This window comes from Theobroma umbraticum, unplaced genomic scaffold (assembly GCF_002168275.2).
Source record: "Theobroma umbraticum cultivar Fairchild unplaced genomic scaffold, ASM216827v3 scaffold_44.0, whole genome shotgun sequence".
Taxonomy (NCBI): domain Eukaryota; kingdom Viridiplantae; phylum Streptophyta; class Magnoliopsida; order Malvales; family Malvaceae; genus Theobroma; species Theobroma umbraticum.
Window position 1 is genome coordinate 6,572,216 of NW_018397255.1, and position 18,242 is coordinate 6,590,457.

General features: G+C 33.3%; 3 protein-coding genes across 4 annotated transcripts; 1 reads left to right on the forward strand and 2 right to left on the reverse strand.

The window, feature by feature from the left end:
* Positions 1 to 641: 641 nt before the first annotated feature.
* Positions 642 to 2,456, reverse strand: LOC110409631 (Putative membrane lipoprotein). The gene has a single exon (XM_021419051.2). The coding sequence runs from the start codon at positions 1,559 to 1,561 to the stop codon at positions 995 to 997; it is 567 nt and encodes a 188-aa protein (XP_021274726.1). The 5' UTR covers positions 1,562 to 2,456; the 3' UTR covers positions 642 to 994.
* A 119-nt stretch (positions 2,457 to 2,575) lies between these two features.
* Positions 2,576 to 12,680, reverse strand: LOC110409359 (glucose-inhibited division family A protein). Its single transcript, XM_021418671.2, has 13 exons — positions 12,528 to 12,680; positions 12,283 to 12,434; positions 12,085 to 12,176; positions 11,535 to 11,648; positions 9,830 to 10,160; positions 9,195 to 9,374; positions 7,965 to 8,045; positions 7,188 to 7,406; positions 6,881 to 7,023; positions 5,149 to 5,315; positions 4,425 to 4,642; positions 4,156 to 4,248; positions 2,576 to 3,765 (listed from the first exon to the last, which is right to left on the reverse strand). The coding sequence occupies exons 1-13, from the start codon at positions 12,619 to 12,621 to the stop codon at positions 3,571 to 3,573; spliced, it is 2,079 nt and encodes a 692-aa protein (XP_021274346.2). The 5' UTR covers positions 12,622 to 12,680; the 3' UTR covers positions 2,576 to 3,570.
* Positions 12,681 to 12,778: 98 nt separating this feature from the next.
* LOC110409360 (BTB/POZ domain protein, putative (DUF177)) lies at positions 12,779 to 16,176 on the forward strand. 2 transcript variants are annotated; one of them, XM_021418674.2, is made up of 3 exons: positions 12,779 to 13,040; positions 14,003 to 14,395; positions 15,578 to 16,176. In XM_021418674.2, exons 1-3 carry the CDS (start codon positions 12,901 to 12,903, stop codon positions 15,993 to 15,995), a joined length of 951 nt encoding a protein of 316 aa, XP_021274349.1. In that variant the 5' UTR covers positions 12,779 to 12,900; the 3' UTR covers positions 15,996 to 16,176. The 2 variants fall into 2 exon arrangements, with proteins under 2 accessions (XP_021274349.1, XP_021274348.1); XM_021418673.1 differs by having other exon boundaries at positions 12,909 to 13,040; positions 13,648 to 14,395.
* Positions 16,177 to 18,242: the final 2,066 nt, after the last annotated feature.

Sequence of the window (18,242 nt, forward strand, 5' to 3'; positions counted from 1 at the left end):
TTTCACTCCTTTAACGATTTATTTTGGATGGAAACTTGCTAGTCTTGTATGTATTCTACTGTTGATTTTCTCAATTTCCAGGATGGGGTAGGTAAATGGTGATGACTAGGTTCTCGACTTCTACGGTTAACCGTTACTTGCAATATTTATGGTATGTGGGTGTAGATGTGCTGGGCTGTAAGTAGTACTACTTTCTTACAGGGAAGGTGATTATTGTGGTTTATGCTTTACCAACTTTGGTAATGGGTGGTTGTGTTTATTGTTTTAATGTCTAGGGTTTTGAAAGACTTATGATTACCATGCTAGCTTTGATTTAGCATTTTAATCATAGGCTTCATTTCTGTAATGTGGTTACCCCTTTCATTATATCAATGAATAACTTCTTTTAAACAAAAAGCAAGCACAAAAAGAAAATTACAATATCGAATATCAGTATAGAATCCAGAGAAGGAACCTCATGCAATAATTTTTGTAATAAATCAGTTGGTTTCCTTGCAGACAATAATAAAATTTTCTTCAATAATACAAGATAAGAATGTCACATTGGCTTCGATTTCTAAAGACTACATCTTACAAAAAATTCCTTAAATTAATGACAATTAATTAGAACAAGTTTAAGAAAGGAAAAAAGGATGGAGAAAGCAAAAAATTAGTCTAATTGTGTTTGAAAGGTCAACAAGCATGCATTCTTTTCTAGGGTCAAATGTGCATTTTTCATAGGAAGAAAAAGTTGTGTTTGTGCAAAAGGGCTATATCTCCATATTGAATTCAGGCAACAAAACAACATGGATCTTAAAAAATAAGTATAATCTACAGTCATGAAATATATCTATATATCTATATATCTATATATATATATATATATATTCAGAAGCCAAGAGAAAACCCTTTCCTGACGAAAAGTAGTAATTATGGCTTGAGATCCAACCCATTGCAATGCATTCCATCCGTCCTCGGAATTAATGTTGTAAATGATTCAATATCAAATGTTTGATTATGATGCCATTGATAAGGCCAATGGCATTTCACTCTCATGAGAAGTAACAGATATATCGTTTGAACTGCTTGAGGAAGAGCTACCCGGTCTCTTCATATTTCCTTCCTCCCGGATATGATCACCATTTTTCTCATTACCAATCACCATAGCTTCACCAAATTGAACCTGCCTTCCGTCATTCTCTGGAGAACTCTCTGGAGATTTTGTGCTGACATCAAGAATTTGTGCCTCGTTAATATCATTAACAGTTGCAGCTGCGCCGCCTCCTCCGCCACCATGGTCGCCGCCACCTCTGTGGACACTACCATTAACATACAAGCTACCAATTACCATCCTGAATCCAAAGGCCCTCGAAGTTATCCGATAAATTACGGTTGTGATCCAAAATATCCAAGGCAGGCAAACAAGGGTAAAACCAAGAGCAGGCAGCAATACAGAGGATTGTGAATCAGGAATGGTCATGTAAGCCAAAAGGCAGCCACCTCCAGCAGCTATACAAATAAACAAAATGCAACTGATGGTCCATATGTATGCGCGGCCAGCCTTGGGATCTGGTTCAGGCATTTGGGAAATCTACGAGAAGGTTCAAATAATCTGAGTTTCTTTGTCATCATGATCCATGTTGTTGATTACTGGGATCGGAAGGATGGATCCATTTAGGGATGGGATTTTGCTGGGCGCTTTGTTGGTGAAGATGTTGTTGCAGGGCTATGGTGGGATTATCCTAGGTTAGGTTAGAACTTAGACGTGTTCAAAAGTTTGTTTACGTAAAATATGGTTAATTTGTGTGAAAACCACAAGGAGACTACGGAGGGAGGGGGGGAAAGAGAAAGATAACGTGTTTGGTTTATATTATATTTTTGTTCATGCAATACCTTGATGTTCGCCTCCTATGACTGCCAATTTACACTTTAAATTATTAGCTTGTCACTTTTGTCGACATAATTTCTGGCTGTATATCAAGTGAGGATGGTAAATTTCAGCATCAAGGAATTCTGGTATTGATTATCAGTGTGTTGTCGCAGAGTTAAATAATAGATTTTCAAAATTATGATTGAAATTTATTTTATAAATTAATCATACATTTTTTGTATGCACTAACATGTGTTTATTTTGTTGTTTTCATAAGTATAGATTGAAATTTTTTTATATTTAATTATTTTTGAACAAATTATTTAAATTTTAAATTTTCACAGAAAATATTTAAGAATAAAATGAGAAGAAAAAACAAAAAAAGAAAACAATATAAGGATAAAAAGTTTCATTTTTTTTTCTTCCTCCTTCCTCCCTTTGTTTCTTTTACCATAAATCTAAAACATTTTGGTCACATTAAAAATGCATGCTTGTAAACATTTTTTTTTTCAAAAATAACAAATCACAATATTTTTTCAAAGTATTTGCTTAAATATTTTGGCAAAAACGGTGAAAAGATAACACTTAATTAAGTAATAATATATAAGTTTTATATATTGATATTTAATCAAATATAAACTCTCAATTAAAATGATATGCTTGGTAATCAATCCTTTGCTTCTTTACTTTAAAAAAAGCAAGCCGTTACCAGATGGTTGCACTAGAACAAATTTATCTTCTTTTTTTTAAAAAAAAAAAAAAACTTGTGCCACAAAAAAATCTTTGAAGCAGCACTCTTTCAACACTTTCAATGGCATTTTCAAAAATTTGGCTACCCTTTATAAGTTTTAGCAGCATTTTCAATAACAAAAGCAGCTAAAGAGATTTTGCATACACTAATGATGATTGCATTTGTACAATACCTGTTCAATTTGAGAAAAAAAAAAAACTGCAACTAAAATTCAAATAGCAAACACATTTCTAGTTTTCACTGCAAATATAAGAACAAGCCATAAAAAGAATGTGTAGCAAAAATTTAAAAAAATATGATGCATTCAATGTAAAGAAAAGCTAAAGAGGAACCAAGCTCATTATCTCTATACATACATATTTCTCCAATAGAATAGAACTGTTCTGGTCCCACTAATTATTTAATATTAAATTCAATCTAGAAGGTTAATACAAGTATAAGAAAAGAAAAATTAACTTACATCTTAGGGCCAAGAAGAGAATATCGTTGAGCTGCTAAAGATGTGCAGTGAGGTTTATAAAATGAGAATGCATTGGTAGCCCAAGAATGATACAAAAATAAATGTGGTAGCCTAATGTAAATTCACTCCAAAGTGCTTCAACATATTATTCAAGAATAAATGTGGTAGTTACAGACTGAATATTCATGCTACTTACAGACGGTGTTAAATGATACAAAAATAACCTAAGTGCCAAGATAAAATATTGATAATATACACTTAAAATTTAAGAAGTAGATAAAAAAGGGAAAAAACTAACCTCCAATTCTTGGTCCCAATGCAGAACTATAGCCTCCAAAAATCTTCAAAACACTAGGTCTTCGAGACTATAAGTTCAAATTATAGTGAGACATGCATGTTAAAGAGTCCACATCCCATCTGCATTTCCATGCTCCTAAATTTTTCCTAACTTGCAACGATAGTGAGACATGCATAAGTTCAAATTAGTTAAAGGGGGCTTACATTCTGCTGCTAATTGCTAACTGTCTCTGTTAATGTATCAGACATGTTTTCAACGGTATCTGCCATGACAGAAGCAAGCATCTGGTGTCTTTTCTGTTCTTGACCTTTCCTTCGGTTGGTTTCAAGGATGATCATAAGAGCGGTTATGTCAGCAGGACTTACCCCACCCACTCTGCTTGCTTGACCAATAGTTTGCGGCCTGACCTGTTAGGATTAAAATTTCAAGTCAATTACAAATTGATCAAACCTCAACTGCAGAGAACCAGATTTCACAAAATTTTGAACAATTAATCCAGGCAAATTCTCAATTGTGAACTCAGTCCATGAGTAAATTAGTTTGAGCCACAACACAAGTTAATTCAGGTTAATGGTTGTGTCTTCAAGCCACTCTGGGTAAAACTGGAAAAGTAATATCACCAAATATTGTTTGAGTGTGAAACATTGTGAAGCCAACCACACACACACACATAGATGATCACACATTAATCACTTGCCAAGTTACTTTCGACTAGATGACCGCCTAAAAATGATCCCCAAAAGGAAAGAATTTCCAGTCCATCTTTTATAGCAAGAACTGAAACATGAATGTTTCACCTTGGAGAGTTTTTCACGTGCTTCATGAGACAAAGTTGTCATTGCATAGTAATCCAAGTCCTCTGGAAGCTGTCTATGTTGTTTATGGACCATCTGCAAGCACAACAAAGACAAGGATTGAAAATTTGACAAACAAAAAAAAAGGCAACATTTTTCATAAATAAATCCCTCCCTAAATTATATCGATGTAAATGATTGTAGATAGAGGTGGATACCTTGAGCTATGGTGCAATAGAATGATGTTTCAGGCTGTAACCATAAATTCATACCTGTTGGAGTTGGATTTGTTGGCGAATAATGAAGCCCTCATACTTTATATCAATTTCAACACATTCTTTCTCTGATCTTGATAACATTGTGTCCCCAAATCCATGTTTATCAAGAATTTTATATTCTATGTGTGGTTTCTTAAGAAGACTCTCTAGTGTTGAAGAGTCCTTCACAGGTTGACCAGAAAGAAGAGAAACATCAGCAGCCAAATCTCCACCTGAAAGCAACCAGAAAATGTTCCCCATTTTAGAATTCCAACAAGTCACAAACTTCTACTATTACTTATTATAATATCAAGGATTACATCAAGTTGAGCTCAAATTAATGATGAAATTTGATGCAAAGAAGAATTCAACTGTCAACCATACTAGAAAAGATGAGGCTACTGACAAGAGCCATGAAATTTGCAACCAAACCTTTCAATTATTATCGTTTTGGAGCATTATCCATGCACTATGATGGCAATTCTCTTCAATTTGCTCTGGTTAAATTTTTCTTAATGGCAGCTGCGAAGAAAGAGATGCCATTCATTGGTCCTATCATGCATTGTTCGCCATGTATAAATCAAGTAAAGAGATGCCACAAAAGTTAAACCCCTTCCCATATGCATCAGCTATTAGTCTTCTTTCCTTTAAAAAAAAAAAAGTTCCTGATAGAAAATCTACAAGTTCAAGCTCCCGGCTGTCAAGGAAGAGGAGAAAAAAGAAGAGAAAGAATACAAACCTGAAATCCTAACAGTTTTCAATCGCTTTTTTTCCTCTGAAATTCTTGCTTGTTTGTCCTGGTATATTTTCCAGCGCCTATCATCTATCAACCCAATGTCACGCCCCAAAGGTGTGAGACGACTATCAGCATTATCAGATCGAAGAAGCAATCGATGTTCTGAACGGCTAGAAAGGGGAGAAAAGGAGGAAGAAAATGACTCAATTAGATTTTATAAAGATGAGCTAAAGCCAAGTTTTCTAGGTCAAATAGACATCAACCTAGTTTCAATGTCAACATATGAATTGTCTTTTTCTAGCAAAAAGTAGCAGGCAGCTCAAGACTACAAAAACATCCTTAGAAAACATCCAGCTAACAATCTACAATGAGTACGGGATACAAAGGATATTTATTTGTCCAGCTGATAGAAAGAACTCTTCAAAAGCTTTTTCCCTTTCTTTTATCCTAGTCTCAAAATAGTCCAGTAAGATTTTCAGAAAATTGGGGTTGATGGCTTTTATAACCATAGCTAAGTACTACATGATGATTCCTATCCCTCAAAATGTTAATGCATCCCCAATTTAAATTTATGCACTTACTTCAGAAACCAACAATCATTTTTTTATGAAAACTAAGTAAATTTATTCCGAGTTCATTACTTATTATTTATTGAACAACATGCCAGGTAAGGGAGAACAAGACTCATTGTCTTGCTCAGTATGGTACAAATATCAAAGAACATAAAATTTGTCAGAGTGTACTCAAACCAAACAGATTTTAGTATGAACTATTGCTGCTGCTCTTTTCTTTTCTCCCTCAGTTCTTTTTTTTTCTTCCAGGGTTGGCAACGCAGGAGGGATCCCACAAAACCAAGCAAGAAAATTAAAGTGTAACCCTACATTTTGGTTGTTTCAAGAGACACATGGATAGAATGACATTTATCTTTTTCCTTCCTCCTTTTTCCCTACCCAAGATTTGGCAAAGCAGTTAGTGTTTGAACGGTTTTTAATGCTTCGGTTTCAATAACAATACTCATTTCAGTTCATTTTCATCTTGTGAAACAAAAAAACTGAAATAATCTAAGCCAAACCAAATTGAACTTTTAATAATTGAAATGCTAATTTTTATTTTTACAAAATAGAAAAAAACATTTTCTTTTATAATTTAAAAAGATAAACTCATAAAATTATAGCCAATAAAAAGCCTTTGAAAAAAAATAGCTAAAAAAAACCTAAGCAACCAAAACATAAGAACTTGGTTCGGTTTGATTCAGATTTTACACAATTCTATTTTATTTCAGTTTTTCTTTTTCATTGAAAACCTGAATATTTCAATTTACTTAAAATTTTTTAAAGAAAAAACGAAGCGAACCATATACAACTCTATTTAAAAGGACTGCAAAGTAACTCTAAATAAATGTAGATTCAAGCATGATTATATAGAAAAGATAACAAATCCCTTTTTGAACATGCATCACCACCAGGTCTAGAACACAGAAAGCACCATTACTTCAGCTAATACATGACAGCGAAACAACCAATTATAAAAACATTCTGTGAAATTGAATGAGGATTAAAAGATCTCTGAAATTCATATACATCTGAACATGAGAAACTAAATGTAACAGCAAATGTGAGGAATGTGTTTAACCACAAATCACCCAATTCTCAAACACGAAAGCAACAGCAAAAAGGATTAGCATGATAAGGCGTAGAAAACAATCATAACAACATCATGAATTTGGGTTGCTTACCTTGTTAACATGCGGTAAGGCTCTCGAAGATCCTTAGTGACCAGATCATCAATCAGTGTTCCTATGTAACTGCTTTCCCGCTCAAGAACAATAAGAGGCTTACCATCTGAATGCCTGGCAGCATTAATACCAGAAATGATGCCCTGTACCAAATAATTTCAAAAAAAGAAAAATAATAAAAAGGAGCCACATGGGTTTGTTGATATTTAATAAAGAAAACTTAAAAATGTCTAATAAGATATTTTCTTTCCACTTGGTAAAGGCACCATAAAGTACAGCAGAAAATTGGAAAATTAAATATGTAAACCTGTGCAGCAGCTTCTTCATAGCCAGTAGTTCCATTTATCTGACCAGAGAAGAATAGACCTTCAACTTTCTTTGTCATAAGAGACCTAGAGCACTGATGAGCTGGCAAATAATCATATTCAACAGCATATGCAGGCCTCAACATTGAACAATTCTCAAGTCCAGGCAAAGTTCTCAAGAGTGGTAACTGTAGTCTTTCTGGTAAACCAGTTGAGAAACCCTGTGAAGGTGATAAAACAATGAACTATGTATGTTAAAGAGAAGAAGATGCATGAGAATTCACATTATATGGACATATTAAAAAGTAACCTCTGACTCTTTTAACATTGATAATTAGGCAATCCAGCACATATTCAGCACATTTAAACAAAAAATGTAACAACTATAATTGAAGCAGTGGAAAACACCAGAAACCAAAACATTCATAGGACAACCCAACATAGCAACTGTGCACATATTGTAGTTACATGAATCAAACCAGTTTCAGAACCTCAGTAGAAAAGAGATATTTCAAAGAACGTGGTTTCAATCAAACTTTCCTCCTAATTTAAAAGGTGAAGAGGAATAAAAGAAGAAATATCATAGGATCCCCGTAAAAGGAGTCAAATGTCATCTTTTTTTTCCTTTCCTTAACCCATTTACCTAGGCTAAAAATCTATAAATGCTAACTCTCCACACATAATGGAAGAGATAGGTACCACCAAGCCACAAGGCATAGCCAAGAAATTATCTTTGCCCCATTTACCCCATATTATTGGTAGAGGCACAAAAGCATTACCTGGACATAGAGCTCAGGCACAGTCCGACCCTCTGGCTCAAGAAAAATCTGATGAGACTCTTTGTCTTGAAATCTCACAATCTAAAGAAACCAATGGGAAAAATATGTAACAAGAGCGAGTTACATTATTCAGAAAATTCAAATGCTTAAATAGAAAAATTTCTTTTCTTGAAAAACATTATCAACAAACAAGGTTGAACCAGCAATGGAGTAGCAGCCTTAAACCATTTTAAAAACATCACTCCTTTGAAAAGGCTAAAAGACATGGAAGATTCTTTAATCTATTATCAGATTATAACTTGATGAGATACTGCAGTTTTTACTTCCATAACAAATTTCATAACTGCATGAAACTAGTTGAGGTAAGTCCATAAAACTATACAAGCATGGATTTACACAGCACCTAGCAAAAATTAATCAGCAGCATTTCTTTTCAAACACTTGATGATCACTGGGAAGGAAAAAAATGCAGTCGCTTTGTGTAAGCTAATGGGTAGCTCGTGCATATAAAAAAGATTAAGAGTAAGAAAAGCCAGAGTTCTAGATAAATTATCAGATGAGCATATGGTCAACATATAAAAGTTCCAGTGATAGTACGAATCTTCTCTAGTATAAATTGTCAACTATAGATATACTATCAGATGAGTATATGGTCAACATATAAAAGTTCCAGTGATAGTACGAATCTTCTCAAGCATAAGTTGTCAACATATAATATATATAGGCACAACTTAGAGTTTAGCCACACCGTATGACAAAGAATTCTTGCTACTAGTTTTAAACTGATGTACATGAAAATTCACAATCTTAAAGCACAATGAACTCAAGCAAAAGTAGTAGCTCCTTAAAAAATTTAAGAAATCATGTAGAACTCAAAGATGCACACGGTAAGACTGAAAAAAATAAAAGGGAATACTTCAACTAGGGATACGTGAAACACCATGCATATATATAGCACTACACTGCATAATATGACTGCTCAATGCCAGTTCAACCAAAAAAAGTATAATCGTATAACATAATGAATACAAGTGAAATTATTATTTCTTTAAGAACTTAAGATATCATGTGGAACTCTAAGAAGCACATGATAAGAGTGAAAAACTAAAAGGGATGACTTCAACTAGTGAAAACTGAACTCAAGCATAAATCTAGCACTACACAGCATAAAATGACTTTTCAGTGCTAGTTCAACCAATAAAAGTATAACCCAAACAATATAAAGCTTACCTTATCTTCAATGGAAGGGCAGTATCTAGGCCCCTTAGCTTCAATCCATCCTCCATAGGTAGGAGTTTCATGCAAGTTGTCCTTAATAAGCTGGTGGGTAATCTTTGTAGTTCGTGTCAGATAACAACACATTTGTTCCCTTTCAATGTGGAAATCAGGATCAAAACTAAACCAGGTGACCTGCAAATATTATTCACATTTTTAAAAACAATAATAAGAACGACAAATACCAGTAACTTTCTACTGCAATTAACCACTAAAAGGTAAAGGTACAATACGTTCTAAGCAGCCTACAAGTTAACAGTATTGCATGATGAAACCTTGTGTTGTTAGGTAGTTCTTCTAATCAAGGTAAAAAACATAAACCAGAAATTATCTGCTCCTGGAATCAGCCCGTCCCTTCTGGGCAAAATACAGTGCTATGTGTAATTGAAACTAGAAAGTTCTATTCTCACTTTGGTGAAAATAGAAACTTTGCCCATCTCATTACATGAATGTAATAATTTTACTACGTGGCCCAAGATTTTTTAAATTATGCATCTTTTAGCAGGTTGCAAACTTTGAACCGTGATTTAATATCTTAAATCATACAATTTTAATCCACTGAACCTACTTATGAGATTAAATGGAAGGACCTCTTCATCTCCATGCTGACGCTCCAATCCAGAAAAATCAACAGTACGGCAGTCCACTCGTGCCGGGGTTCCAGTTTTTAATCGATCACTTTCAAATCCAAGACGCTGCAAGTTTTCAGTCAGCCCATGCGATGCGGACTCACCAGCTCTTCCAGCAGGCATAGAAGTTCTACCAACCCATATTTTACCACTCATAAAAGTTCCAGTTGTCAGAATAACAGCAGGGGCATAGAAGTTCATTCCAAAAAATGTGCAAACACCTTCGACATTGTCATTCTTTCCGAGCAAAATATCTGTCACCATCGCCTCTCTAATTGAGAGATTTGGAGTGCTGAAAATAGAAGCCAATCCAGTGGTTAGAAAAAAGCAAATAAACAAAATATTCATCCATGAATGTGGGCATGTTCAATTATTGAAAACATAGATATCTGGCACAAAGTAGGCAAAAAGTGGTAACCAAATTGATAGAACCTGATTTGGGCAAACAAAAGATCTCAACTACCAAAAGCTGTTGGTATACTATTTCAATTTCTCTAATAACTATATGGACCAATCAATATCAAAAAAATCAACTTTCAAAAAAAATATCAGTAAAATCAAGTTAAACTACGAATGTGAAAAATAAACGCCTGAGGTAGTCAAGGCATTCACCCAGATGATAAGGCAAGCTAAACATCAAAAGCACCTCACACTCTCCAGGCAAGGCACCCTTGCTCAGTTGCAAGCCTATGGAACTCAAGCATGCTTATTTGGACGGGAAGAGATGGCTTTTGGCCATGTCTTAGATATCACCCTTTTTTTCAATAATTTTAAAATCTTTTTAGCTGTACTTCAAGTTTTACATAAACAGGACAACATGGCTTTCTGCAAGAGTAAGGAAAGGGCTACTATAATAACTGACTTATCCATGCCCTCTCTCTATTTCTCTCTAGAGCTATGTTTCCTTCTCATAATATGCTTCTTCTTTCCACCCCTTCTTGTCTATTTATTACTTTATTTATTCATTGACTTAACAGAGAGCATATGGCCCAGTTTTCATCATCTAAACAGAATGCACATGCTCCTACATAAACTAAATCTGTAAATATCAGATAATTAAAAACAAAGGAATGCCATGCCTCTGTTTGTTATACAAAACATGGTATCCATTATACTGAACTATTTTTCCTTCAGAAATTGAATCTGTAAACACTAGGCAAGGAAGGACTAACAGAGTCAACTTTTCAAAGTTGTTTAATTAAAATTACATATATTTTCATCACAACATCTGATTTATCTCAGGTCTGTATCTCTAAGATAAAATACTTATATCAAAACATGTCACTCCTAGTCTCCTACAAGGTATAGATGGTTTGTAGAGATTAAGTGCGTATTTGGAACTCTCTAAGTTCCCCATCTCCTTCTTTCTATGTGAACTTACACCTTTTTGTCACAATTTTCTAATATCAACATTATCAACTCTACCAATTGCCTTTGAATATTATAACAATTCAATCATAAATGCTCACATAAGATATATTTCCCAACTATAAGTGGGAAACATCATGAATAGGTAAGCTAATCAGCTGGTCAGATAGTGTTAATGCTGTTCCAAAATTGAGGTTTACTTTCAACAAAATAAATTAAACTACAGTTTAGAAATACAATTTTGATAATTGATGCTATAAATGGAAGTGTAAAAAGTAATAAACCGAAAGTTGCTTGCCTCTCTACCACATTTTTCATTTGCATTGCATATTCCCTTTTGTCAGTTTGTGCACGCAATGCCCGAACAGCAGGACCTCTTGAAGCATTGAGAACACGCTTTTGTAAATAGCACCTATAGGTACAAAAAGTAAAAAATGAAGAGGGTTATAACCGTTTCGATAACATAAAGAAGAACTAATTGCCATCCAGGCTACAATGAGATTGAGGATAGGATTATGTTTCACTTAAAACATGTTAATATGGTAATCAACAATTAAAATGAGATTGTTGCTTTTACTATATATGTTGTTCTTCCTAAAATGTTGGTAAAAAACAAAATCATATTTCATCAAATATGAGCAAATGGCTAAAATGGAACACAACATTCAAACATAATTGTTCTATACAGAATTTAAATCTCAGAATAGTTAACTTTTTTACTTTTTAATCATTCAAAAATATTATATTTGGTTTTATATTCACATACACTTTTTGCTTTTATGCTATTGCTTCCCAAAGCAAAAGAACAATTATCAAAAATGAAAACCTTGGAGATTTGAGGACATTACTTATCAGCAATCTTTCCAATTTCACCACCAAGCGCATCCACTTCATGCACAAGTTGTGATTTTGCAAGTCCACCAACCGCTGGATTACAAGGCTGAAAGTAACAAAACTCAAATTATGTCAGTAACAAATATTTCGTGCCATAGCCTGTAATTTCTTAACTTCGATCCGATAATAAACAACACGAAGAAGAAGATAACCTGCCACGCAATCCGATCAATGTTCAGGGTGAGAAGCAGAGTTTTGGCCCCCAACCGAGCCGACGCAAGAGCAGCTTCACAACCTGCGTGTCCTCCTCCAACCACAATAACATCATACTTCTCTTCGCCAGCCCCCACATGGCCATTCCAATCTAAAAACATGCCAATAAGACATTTTTAAGTTAAAAGGTAAGCAACTGTCCAACACAAAACCTGCTCGATGAAATGCCTGAACCAATACATACTCGAACAGGTAGCGGAGAATGAGCAAAAGCACCGGAAGGAGGATTTTTTGAGCGTGCCGACAAAGGAAAATGCGGCGAAAGGGTGTGAAGACATGGTGATGACGGCCAGGGGAAGGAGAGATAAGGGAAGAAGGGAAGGGGAAAGGGAAGTGGTGGCGGGTGAGGCGAGAGAGGTGACGGAAACATTGACATTTTTATATTGTCGTGGGCTTTGAACGTACCAGTGTTTCAAGAGTGAAGAGTGAGAGAATGAAACTCTGTTCAATTTGCTTGTGAGGCTGCAGCCTTCTGCAATGCTAATCAGATTAAGCATCATTTTATACAAGTCGGGTCGGGCTGTGCTTTCGGGTCAACTTAAATCAGATTGTGTTAAATGGGATATATAGTTTTTTCCCACTCTCTCGTTACTCTCTCTACCTCGTCATCTACCTCTATCCTTGCAGCACCTTTTTCTTTCCTCTTCTCAGGCCAATTCTCGAGCTTCCCATTTCTCCTTATCCATTCATTATTAAGGTAAATACAGCAATCTTTTCATTTTTCTATCGTCTAATCTATTTTCTTGCGTTGTTATTAACCAAATATCTGGTTTCTTTCTGCTTTTTTTTGTTGACTGTATATGAAACTTTCATCCTCCTGAAATTATGTTGGGTTGCCTCATGCAATTTTGTTGTAGTTTGATATTTTGCTCTGTTTTAATTGTAATATTTAATTTAATATATTTCAAAGATAAAATCAGCTGATAAATAAACTTAGAGATAATCTCAGCTAGAACTGGTTGGGCATAATATGTTCAAATAAAACAGAGACAAAAAAAAAAAAACTAAATTTAGAAGATACAGGTATCTTATGAATAACTAATTTTCGCCAGGAGCACTGGGCTTCCTTCCCTAGGATTACATTGTAATGCTGCCTGTGTTGGGTTTTATTGTTCCTTTTTCATTTTGCAATTATATTTGCCATTGAATTCAGATTAAAGAGTTTGTATCAGGTTAAAAGGGTTCTGTTCCATTCTTAGATTGTTTCTAAATTCTATTATAAGTATGCATTTCTTCATCTTTAGTTTCTGTTATATATATGGACTGATTTGTTTATTTATTTTTTGTCTTAAATGTGTGCTCAGCTCTTTTGCAGACTCGGGTTGTTATGTTTACATCATTTATCTCCATATTTTACATGATTCACCCTCTGTAGTAATTCCAAGTTGCATATCGCTTGGCCTCTTTCTTTCCCACATCCAAGTTAGTCTACCGAAAAACTTTATCAATTTTCTGTAGTATTAGTTTGCTCCAGTAATATTAAGGACCCTAAATGTCCCTTGTAATATCATCATCCTCAGTAACTTTTCCCTCACGATTTAATCTATTCAAAGCATGTAATGAGAAATTCCGGAAACCTGCTTTATCAATTCCGTGTTCTTTTGTTGTTCACTGCAAATTACCTTGGAGTGTGACCCTAAATAGCCAAAATAATTTCAGAAGCAAATCACTGAACGTTTTGAAGCCTGTCAGAGATTCCATCAACCAAAATAGTGAGTATTTCACTGAGGAAAACACAATAACTATTGATTGGGAAGATCAAGAAGATATTGAAGACATAGGATCACCGTGGGAAGGAGCGGTTATATACAGGAGAAACCCTTCTATTACCCATTTGGAATATTGCACAACCTTAGAGAGGCTTGGATTAGGAAAACTGTCAAGTGATATCTCAAAAACTAGGGCTTCGGTTATGGGGTTGCGGGTCACAAGAGCTGTGAAAGATTATCCAAATGGAACCCCTGTTCAGATCTCCATAGATGTGACGAGGAAGAAGCAAAAGATGAGGCTTGATGGGATCATTAAAACTGTCATCACTCTCGGTTGCAATAGGTATTTTGTTTTTCCCAATTAGTTTTAATTGCTCATGCTCGGATTTTTCTTAAAGTTTGCCAATCAACTTTGAACTTGCTATTTGTTATTAATGTCCTTTCCTTTTTTTTTTTCAATTTCACTATTTAAAAATTTCATTGTTAAAAGTCTTTTTTTAGCGTATTTATACTCACATCTAAGTTATGTATTGATACTTTGTAATGTGTGAAAGGCATTTCTGGTTATGTATGAGATGGAATGTGTTTGTTAGTTCATAATAGAAGCAATAGAAGCACATTCTTGTCAAACTTTATTAGATGTTTGTAAAGCATTTATGTGATTGTATATCTCAGATTAGATATTTAACAAATTATCCAATCCCTATATGATCATATGTTTAATAGGGCCTTGAGTTTTATGCGTTGACAAAAGTCATTGCTGTTGGCAGCCATGGTGTATTCTGTTTACAAGCAAAGCCAAGCTGAGTAATTAGTTCTTTTAGGCCAGGCTCAATCATATATGGCTCTACTAAGCGGGAGTTTCAGTGAGCTTGTGCTAAGCTGGCTTATCATGGCTCAATCATGGACGTAGCTACTTTTAGTTTTTTATGAAAAAGATAGAAATTGAAAGAGAAAGGAAATGGAAATATATGATGTAGATGAGAAGAAGGTGAAGTCAGGCCCTTGACATTGACATGGTTCCAGGTTCATGAAAAGCTAAAATAATATTACTTAGCATGAAAGCTTAAATGTTAAATGTGGCAAGATGAAAAGAAGATGAAGTAGGTGCCTTGACAAAATTTCTATCAGTTCATGTCCACTAAAATGGTATTTACTCGCCCAGAATGCTCAAATGTTAAATACGTAAAAAAAATATATGTGGAAAAATATACACGGGGGCCAGGGATTGGGGAAGAAATAAAGGAATGAAAGAGTGGGTTTTCTCTCTTTTATTGTTTATCTTTATGTTCACCTGGGTGATTGTTATCACTTATCTGCGTTCCTGTGACTTATTTGTATCCCTCAAATGTCCCTTTGGTTCATGTTTTGCGAATTACATCCACTGGTCATATTCAGAAAGAAATCTGTGTGACGGGGTCATTGGCTCAAGGCACTCTTTTGTAATTGTTCAACTGCATGAATTTTACCTCTATTTACTTTTGTCCTCAATCTAATTGACTCTGCCTTGAACTTTATGTTTTAGGTGTGGTGAGCCTGCTGCTGAGGGCATATTCTCCAACTTCTCACTTCTGCTAAGCGAAGAGCCCATTGAAGAACCTGAAATTATTGACATAGGTGCAACCTTTGAGGAAGGGTTTAAATCCTTTTATGGAAGTAACCCAGAGGTGGGGGAAGATGATGATGATGCTTCAATCGATTGGGATGATCGGCTTTATTTTCCTCCTGAAGAAAAAGAAATTGATATTTCGAAGCACATAAGAGACATGGTGCATTTGGAAATTACGATTAATGCAGTTTGTGATTCAAGATGCAAGGGTATATGTCTTAAATGTGGCACAAATTTGAACACTAGTAGTTGTAACTGTAGCGAAGAGGTAAAAGAGAAAGGTTATGGCCCGCTTGGAAATTTAGGGAAACAAATTCAGCAAAAATTATCCTAGTTGGTGTAATGCAGACTCCCTTTGGAACAGCATTTTTGTGCACCGTTTCTTTTTCTTTCTTCTTTATGTTCAATGTGATTCTCACCAGTCATGTAGAACCATAAGAACTTAGAAAGCTTTTTGTATCAGTACTTTTACCACTTGAAAAATGTTTTATAACCTAAACCTGAGGATGGTACAAGGGCAATTTTCTCGAATCATATTTGATTCATCTAGTATCAATGTTGCATGGTATTTTTCTTGTGTATGCTCGGGACTGTTTCTCATGTTTTTGAGCTTAGATCAGTCTCTTTTGACATTGGCTCGGAATGTGGGAGCTTAGATTAGTTCTCCCAGACAAAGGCGGAATCAAAATTTTTTTTAATTGATTTTATAATTAAAATAATAATAATAATTTGAAAACTTTTTTTCTCAATTCAAATCTGTAAAGAATACTTAAATCAAATTCAACACGATTTTATTTAAAAGATTAATAAATAACATCATTAATAGAATCTTGTTACTGCTCGAAATCTGAGTCTTGTAAGATAATTTATTTATTTTTTAAATATTTTTTCATAACTCATTTATCTAAAATTATAAAAACTTGTTAAAAATTACTACTCATTCGCATAAATTAAAATATTAAAATTAAATAAAATATGATCTTACATAACAAATTAATAGATTTAGCAACTAACAATATAACAATTTTTTATTTATTAATCAAAATTAAATATAAACATCTACAAACACATAAAATTAAATACAAAAAATAAATAATCAAATAATATACCTACAAAATAAATTAAAAAAGAAAAACTCATAATTATTTATTATTAGTAAAATAATAATTATGAATCCAAACTATCAAATTAATCAAAAAATATTTAGTATTTAAAAATTTAATTTGAGTTGAAAATTACTTACAATTAAAACTTATATGAGTTATAAGAAAGTGAAAAACATAACCAAGGATTAAGACAAAAGAATTGTCATTGCATATCTCAAGAATAGAATTTGAATTTTTTTTGAAAAAGAGAATAATTTATATTTTGACCTTTTTAATAAAATCTTAAATTATAAAAAAATTTATCTTTTCATAGAATATTTAAATATTAATATAATAATAACTTTTAAAAAAATTTATTTTAACTTGAAGTTTTGGATCCCATCCCTTATAAAATTGTTAAAAAATTAATAAGTTCAATTCATTAGTATATTAACTACATAAAATTCTAGATAACTAATATAACGTGTAAATATTTTTTTTTTGTTAATGAATATTATCATGTGACACCACTTTTCTGAATGTAGGTCAACCCTTACTCCAAGGAATCATGCGAATATTCTAAAATATAAGGCAAATTTGTAATTTATCGTATAAATTTGTGAAGTATTGCTTCTTATTTTTTAGATATTTTGACTCAAACTATATAATAGATATCCAAACCTTATATATATTCGTTTAAAATTTTAAATTGCTATTCAAAATCATATCCCAATATCCTAAGCACTGCCAGTTAAATACTCGTATATATTAAATATTACTTGCTTTATACTTTGGTAAGCAACATATGTTTTGAATATAAAAATGAATACCATTATCTTGGAAGAATTAAACAAAATCCATAATTGACAAACCCAAAATAACATATATGAATTTACTTTTATATTGAATTATTATTTTTTTAAATAAAAGTTATATCTTAACCATTTGCTCCTTTTTAATCAAACATTGACGTTGTTTCTTGCTGTTACGTTTTATTTTTTTGACAATTTTTTTTTAAAAAGTAAATAAATAAAAGAGTAAAAGCAATCGATTGAAGACTTAAATCTGAAAATAAAATTTGAGATGCTCTAATTAATTCTGTTGAAAAATAATTGACAATAAGATATCACGAGAGCAAACCCTACGGACATAAAATGGAGTGCATGTAATTGTTCCCTGACCTCAAATAAGACCATTTCCACCATTGAAATTAAAAATTTAGACTTTAATAGAATTCATAATTGGTAAATTAAATTATCTTGGAATAAAAAATAAAAAATATAAAAGATGTATTATTAAATTATTAAGAACATACAAGAAACGAACACCTAACATAAGTGATTTAACTGAATTCACTTTGTCTAATTCATTATTTAACCAATTTTTCTTATGATAATGAACACGTATAATCAGGATGATTTAAGCTCATGCCATCTAATTTCAAAAAGTTCAACTCGTTTTCATTTTCCTTTAAATAAATTGTAAGTTTGATTTTT